The sequence below is a fragment of the Poecilia formosa genome, unplaced genomic scaffold (genome assembly GCF_000485575.1).
Source record: "Poecilia formosa unplaced genomic scaffold, Poecilia_formosa-5.1.2 Scaffold102, whole genome shotgun sequence".
Lineage (NCBI taxonomy): Eukaryota > Metazoa > Chordata > Actinopteri > Cyprinodontiformes > Poeciliidae > Poecilia > Poecilia formosa.
Genome location: NW_006800041.1, coordinates 1,277,532 through 1,285,389, shown reverse-complemented (window position 1 = coordinate 1,285,389; position 7,858 = coordinate 1,277,532). Strand labels below are relative to the sequence as shown.

At 39.3% G+C, this 7,858-nt stretch overlaps 1 protein-coding gene across 3 annotated transcripts in view; it reads right to left on the bottom strand.

Moving 5' to 3' along the window:
• LOC103142837 (frizzled-3-like) overlaps positions 1-7,858 on the bottom strand; it is a 32,130-nt gene that overhangs the window by 5,843 nt on the left and 18,429 nt on the right. For all 3 annotated transcript variants that reach the window (XM_016674812.1, XM_007559097.2, XM_007559098.2), the window contains 5 exons: positions 3,461-3,657; positions 1,903-2,205; positions 1,238-1,400; positions 818-1,117; positions 381-632 (listed from right to left, as the gene is read on the bottom strand). In XM_016674812.1, coding sequence (XP_016530298.1) covers positions 381-632; positions 818-1,117; positions 1,238-1,400; positions 1,903-2,205; positions 3,461-3,657 — 1,215 coding nt within the window. The remainder of the gene's footprint in view (positions 1-380; positions 633-817; positions 1,118-1,237; positions 1,401-1,902; positions 2,206-3,460; positions 3,658-7,858) is intronic.

Sequence of the window (7,858 nt, the reverse complement as noted above, 5' to 3'; positions counted from 1 at the left end):
CGGCACACTAGTGTGCCGCGGAACAGTGGTTGAAAAACACTGCTTTAGGTGTTACAGGAAAGCAAAAACAGAAGAAATCTTTAAGGGGCAAACACTTTTTCACAGCACTAATGTTGCTCAACAGAATGTAATTTGCATTAAGGTGAACCAACTATGCAAAGTTTAAAGTGACAAAAATCTCTAAAACAGTCAGAAAGGAGATCAACATGGGTGGAACTGAGCAGAATGATTTTGTGAAAAAAATGTAATGAACATGTTTTATATAGCGCATAAACAATCCTAACCTGTCAAAGGCAGCATACAGGTCGTCTTTAAGTAGAGCGGTTAAAAAGATGACAGTGTCTCATGCTGCGTTGAGCAATCCCTTTGTTCTCCTTTACCTTATATGGGCAGGGGATGTGGTACCGCCGACAGTTCTCCTCCATCCACGTCGTTTCCCAGATACCCCGATAGGTGTGTTCATAAATGTAGCAGCCAATCACGGTGAACAAGGGGGCGAGGTAGAGCACCGAGAACACGCCCATTCGGATCATGAACTTGACGAGTTTGGCCTGGTTTTCTTTCTCCAGTGGAATCTCCATCCGGACCCGGTTCAGAGCGATAATTCCCACTAAAAGCAGCGAGACGCCAACCTGAGGGAACAATGAGGCAAAAGAAGAAGGCACTCAGACAGATATTGCGCGACTACAATGAGTGATTAGTTCTTAAAGGGTACAGTGAAGCAGTCCGCATTTCTAAGATATCATTCGCTCCTTTATCTCTTCCACAATCGATCATTTATCCCTTCTTTCATCACTGCTCTTCTAACTGCACTCACCGCCACATTGAAGCAGAGCGGTGCCAGAACAAACCACCTCAGGGCATCGATGTCATACAGGCCTATGAAACACACTCCACTGATCCCATCTCCCTCGATCTTATTCAAGGCCAACAGGGAGACAGTGAGGGCCCCTGGGAGGCCCCAGGCCACAGCGTGGAAGAGGAGGGCTTTCTTCTCAATGGCCTCGCTGCCCCATTTAGGCACAGCGGCCAGGAACCAAGTGATTGTCAGTACGACCCACCAAACGCTGCCAGCCATGGTAAAGAAATACAGGACCATGAAGAAGAGAGTGCACGCCTGAGAGAGAGAGACAAGAAGAAGAACGAGTTCTGTTTATCCAACCGAATCCTTTGGGATCAGAATGAAAACATTTCCATGACAGGACTTGTGATGTTAGGACACAGGTTAATCATCCACCTTGTTGTGAGAGCCCTGTGTGATGGTTGAAGCTTTGAACTGGGCCGGGCTCACCGCATTGCATGCTACTCTGTCCTCCAGAAGGAAACCCAAGAAGAAGACCAGCGACACCATGACGTAGCACACAGCGTAGAAGATGATTGGCCGCTCAGGGTATCGGAACCTGTACAGACACAGTTGATTAATTTCTCTGCTTCACTTTTAGTCCTAATTCATAATTTTAAGCCTTCCAGACCAAACGTATCGGCGATAACGCAGCCAAATTTGCAGTACCATAATTCCGCCACACGTTGCGCTGTCTGAAAAATTCCAACGGTTTCTGAAAGGGCGAGACGTTGTGCTTTCTAACCAATATCGGGTTATTACGGTAATTTCACTCCCGCTTTAGCAGGGAGTGAAATTAATCTGAGCAGCATCCTTAATAGATTGTAAATTGTGAATAACTTGCTAGATATTAAAAGTTCCAGTTGTTATGGATTAAATGGGATTTACTCTCAGGACATTCGAAGAACTGTGTACCATTAAAAGCAACAATATCCAGGGATTGAGGGATTTTAAACGTAGGTGTTTGAGTGCTAAATATGCATACTTAAGATACATTTTCATTTCAGATTTAATTCACAGGGTTTTGTAAAAGAAATATTCGGTAAAAATACTACTCTGACCTTGTAACATCGATGAGAAACGTCAGGAATGTGAAGAGCGTTGCAGAGAGACAAACAATAGAGACGACTCCAATGAAGTATCTCATGAAGCCGAGCTCCTGCTGGCTGAAGAACATGGATGGGCAGGGAGCAGAGCAGTCCTTCCTTCCCATGAAGGAGTAGCCCAGGTCTGGGTCCACCTTCAGCTCTCGGGGACACCAGAAGCCGTAATCTCTCTGGACCGTCATGGACGACTGGTCAGTGGGTTCTGGGCCCGTCAGCAGGTCCACGGCGCGAGGGTAAGGCTCATCACAATCTGGAAACCTGGGAAACAAAACACTTTGAACATCAAGTGGATCTGCTACAAGCTTTCTGTTTATGCGATCACACGTTAGGAGTCTTGTCTTCTTATGAAGCCGTTTTTAAAATCAGTATGTTTGCTTCCCTTCCACAACATCAAGCTGAAGGGACTTTGAGGACTAAACATTATTCTGGGAGTAAACTTAATTGTAGACCTAATAAATAAAGTGATTTGACAGACTTTGAATAACATTTTTTTTTAAATCGAGCTAATGGAGATTTACGTTTAAAATCTATGAACATTTTATTCTGACTGAAGGTATTTTAAGGTACTGTAGGTACTGTTGTCATGCATTTCTATGATGAATTAAAGCTTAAAAATAATTTTCATAGAGTTTGTAAAACTAACCTCATGCTTTCAGAAAATTCCTCCTCATTTTCTCCTATTCACTGAATAAATCCCTGTATAAATCTTCCCTTCATGAACTCAAAATGAACCTGTAAACTTTGCCGTCGTTGCTTTCTTTTCGGTTTGAAGGGACCTGTCTTCCCTTTATGGATTATTCCAGCTGTTTTTTCTGTGATCCACCTGGGATCTGTGAATCAACACCTGCTGACAGACGGATTCAAAAGACTTTAACAACAAACTATTCTCAAGAACGACCGACTCTTCCAGGTGGTCTCACTCAAACTATGAGCAGAATAAAGAAAATTTAAGCAAAATTTGATTAAACAATGACCTTAAGGTGTAAAAGTGTGCAAAGAAGATGGAAATGCAGATTTTAAATAGGACTTTAAAAATATTTGTTTTTCTTATTTTAAATCCTCAAGTTGTCTCCTTTTTTTGTGAAAGAAATGTTTGTTTTTAAAAAATGAGCACAAGAAATAAAAAGATAAATCATGCCTGACATGTTGATTTAGTATTTGCTGTGTTCTTTGTTGTGCTCTTGTTGCTACAATGAACAGCCAACCTGTAATCTCTCACACCCAGCACCAACTCAACATGATGAATTACACAAGGCGTAACACTAGAACAATAAAATAACGGGTCAAATGTTAATAAAATGTAGTTACCAACTGAAAAGGGGTGTATGCAGTTTGATCCTGTATGCTTAGTTTATCCCTTGCTTGGTTGTGTTGTCAGGAAACATCAACCAAGATTGATGTAAAGAAATCTGTGAAAGATCAATTCAAGCATTCGATGTGAATGTATTTGTTTTTACGGCTGCAGTCTGGCATGGCCATAGAAATCTGTTTGGGCTGGGTTTTTCATCCTTACCTGCTACACTCCATGTCATCTGGCCAAGCTACTCCAAAAATCTCCATGAGTTTGTGGCACTCGTCTTTGGCCCGCTGGCAGATGGACCGACACGGCATGGACATTCGGCCGTATTCTGTGCACACCGGCGCGTACAGGGCGCACAGAAACATCCTCAGGTCGGCACTGCATGCCAAGTTCACCATTGGGTGGAAAGGCTTTGGAAATAAACAACAAAAAATTAGGTTTAAGCTGATAAAGCTCCACTGCACAAAGTAAAAAATCTACACCTTGAAGAGGGGCTGAAACTTACACCAGCAAGTGTAAGTTGCTGGTGTAACTTACCAGTTACACCAGTTAATAATGTAAGTTAATATTACCAGTTAATAATGATTGCATTATTAAAATGCAATCATTTTAATAAACGTTGCTTTGAGCAGAGAGTCCTCTGAATGCTGGCCATGAACTGAGCAAAACAAGCAACAGGGATATTCTTTACACCGATCCTTTAGTCACGACATGCTGGTGGCACAAACATCACAATCAGAATAACCTTTAATGTAGTTACTAAGTCCACTAAAATTTAGATTTATTGACTCTCAATTATTCTTGATTCCTCCAAATCTATTACCGGTATATTTCATCTCGAGAAGCATTTGAGATGCTACAATTATTTAATAATTGTAGCATTATTAAATAATTAATATTTAATAATGCTAAACGTATCTATAAATAGATGCAAAAGGCTAAATGCAAAGGTCAAAGGTTATCCTTCAGATATATTTTAAGATGGCAATACTAACTGGTTTATAACCCTAATTTAACAAAACTGAATCTCGAGATAAAGACTTCTACGATTTCTGCTCTCAAAAAACAAATGTTACTTCTGGTCATAAAAACAGTCACTAAAGAAGGTTGTGCTAAACGCATCTACTCTACAAACAGTACATGTCCTACAACAAATCCATAGGTTTTTTTTTACTATTAATTAATTTAGGTTTTTATTCTGTATTTTTGCCAAACTGTCTGAAAATATCCAGAAATGTAACGGAAAATAAATATTGCTTATGCTAATTGGTATTTTAATGTGCAGCAGAGGGAGAAATTGTCGTTTTAATGTTTCGGGTCATGTTCTATACTTTATTAATAAAACATAAAACAATCCCATGTTCTGTGATAATCTCAGCCTTCGCCTGCTGCACACGTCACAAAGCAGCGCAGATGTGAAATGAACATGCGACAAAGAGCTGCACTTAAACCAACTTCTTGTCACAATCGATCGTACGTGCTTACAAACAAACACTCATGCACCAGTAGGTTTCTGTGCGTGCCAGGGTGAAGTGAGGGCTTGTAAAGATATTTTGATCGTTCCTCAATTGGTGTGTTCTAGATCCACAGATGGGAGAAAAGCTCCACCAGTAAATGGGTGCAGCGATGCATGAGCGCTGACATAGATTTCAGAACTGCACAGAAACCTGTGGTAATGTGCACAGAATCATCATCGAAGGGTTTTACAACCTATTCGACAACATTTGAATATTTTAATTTAATTCTGTTTATATAGCACCGATTCACAGTACATGCAGCCTCAAGGCAGTGGAGATGTACTTAAATGATGGTCCAGGCACCGAATGAACTGTATTGTCAGCATATGAAGACCAGACGTTCAGATTCACACCACTTGCTGCAGTTCTCCTCTTTAATAATTAATTATGCAGCAGAAATTACAACAGAAGTAGTAAAGCTGAAGCTCATTCTTCATAGAAAACAACCACACAATTTAACCTCAGCTTTATTTATTTTTTTTAAATTTGTGACATTTGCAATAAGTGCTTTTTTTTATTTTGGGCTTATAGAATCGTTTCTACATTTTACATGCATCATAAATTGAGTTTTAAAGAGTTTCCCTTTTCCCCCAGTTTTGAATCTCAGGAAGAATCAAAGGCCGTCTGTCTGTCCACCCGTCCAACCCAGGTCCTATTTAGGCCTCAGGCCACGTTGGAGTGGAAGCGTCTTTCTGAGTGTGTCTGTCTCAAAGAACAGAGTCTTTTTTACAGTCTTTTTTTTAATGCCACCTCAGTCAAACTGCACATCAAATCCCCTTCATGTGTCCTCATTCTGCCCATGTCCTCTGTGCATTTTTCATGTATTTAGTGTGTCCCAGTTATTGTGTTTTCCAGTGTGGTGCATGAAGGTTTGCGTGTCTGGAAGAGAAATTGTATGTGTGCCGCTAGCTGTGTGCAATTATTCCGACATTCAGGGCAATTGCCCCCCATCTCTCACTACAAAGAGAATATTGATACAAAGTGGCCTTGCTGTGCCAGGAGGGGACGGGGTTGCCAATCAGCGATACATGGAGAATAACTCCAGTAAATTGCCTGACATTATGTATGTCAGTTGTGATGGACAAGTGCAGAAAAGGAAAGCAGGAAAGCCCCCAAACGTGACCTGAGGGTGAAAGCAGGCAGCGACTTAAACACTGAAAAATATGGTGGAATAAGATGGGGGGTGGGGGCAACAACATGCGACACGGCAGCAGAGGAAAACTTGGTTCAAAACCTTCCCTACATGGATCTCTGCATCTGTTTTCTAACTCATGTTAGCATTTTTTACTTTCTGAAATTTACCTCACTACTGTGTTAGATGTTAAGTTTTTTGTCAATTTTAATACATTTTTAACAAATTGTCAGAGTTAGCACCATGCATATTGCAAATGGAAGTAATTTGCACCACAACAGAGAGAAAATAGGAGGCTGCACACGCAGCTGTTTCATTAATGTTTGGTGTTGTTATGGCAACCAACAGGGATCTTGAACAATAAAACAGTTTTCATTTAATGAGAATAATAATTGCAATAAATAAAAATATAATTTGGATTTTACTTAATTGGCTGGATTGAATATATTTGCATTATTAAAAATCAAACTCAGGGAAATACAGTGGGTCATATTGGAGCAATATGGGCTAAAGATTGATTATATAAGACTCTAAAAAGAACCTTAAATAATTTTTGGCACCATCTCTGATTATTATTTAAAGTGATTGAAGTCTGTGATCAATAGTAGAATAAAATACCTGGATAATCTTTAAAATATGATTGATAAATCTATAAAAAGGGTTGAAAGCTCATGACTTTCAATGACTAGAAAATTTTATTTAAGAACTCTGCTGATAATTCAACCCTGAGCACAACCTCAGCCTTACACAGAACAGTCCCAAAATACAAAAAAAACAAAAACAAAAACAGAAGAGTAAGCAAATGGCAAATATAACACTTAAAATCAGGCAAACCGACAGCTGCATGTCTGTCTATCCATGTTGGGTAGGAAATATACACTACTAGATGTTTCTGTATTTATAAAAATATCACTTAAAATATAATTATCCCCACAAGTCACAGTCCTTCAGTCATATGTGATATTTGTGTTTTTCTGTCTCAGATTAAAATCAACTAAACACGACAGAAGCCTCGGGGATGACATCATCACTTGTTACAATGAAATAACCAATTTCTGAGAAAACTGTAACCTTTATGTTGATAAAATCTAAATCACTAGCTTTGTTTTTTATTTCTGTACTGACAAGCTCTGATTCCACACAGATTTTAAAAAACAGAAGCAAAAGCAACGTTTGTAAATGTCATGTTGGTTCTCATTAATGCACCTCAGACATGGAGTCAAAATGGCGGTTCTGGAGGGACTGGAGGCCCGGCAGCTCTAGTGTCAGCATGCAAAAAGCACAAACTGTACCTCAAATGGAACATGATGCATTTTTCAGTCAATACTCATGTTGATCTGTGTGCTACAGATAAAAAACAATGTACAGACAGAGTACACAGAAAACCTTGGCTTGAAGACTGAGTGGATATTAGAAAAGTAAAATGTTGGATTAAATTGCACACTTGTTCAGATTTTTATTTGCATTTGTTCAGATTTTTATTTGCATTTGTTCATGTTTGAAAACTTCTTTCTGCTTTAGAATTACACACTTGAGAAAAATGAAAAACTTAAGCAGATATCAACACTTCTCCATGTCATTGTCGACAGATTCCTTCCTGCATATTATCATGATATTTCTCTAGAGTAGACAAAGATGGTTTTCACTTTAGCAACTTAGGAAAATATTAGTGAGAAACAAAGAAGCAGCACTTGCAACTGCATTTAACAATCAAAAACAAATGACAATCATGCTGAAATGATAATTATAAGGATGTTAAAGAAAAAACAAGCAACATGTGAAGGAAACTGAGCATTCGCTTAAGTCAAGATTAACCTGAAAACTTTCAGAGAAAATGCAGGAAAAAGAGAAAGCGCTCGATGGTCCACCGCTGCCTCAAAAGGAGGATTAAGTTTCTTTTTCTTTGCTCCTTCTCTCCAAAGGGGAGGGAGAGCAAACCACGGAGAAAAGCTCCAAGTAAAA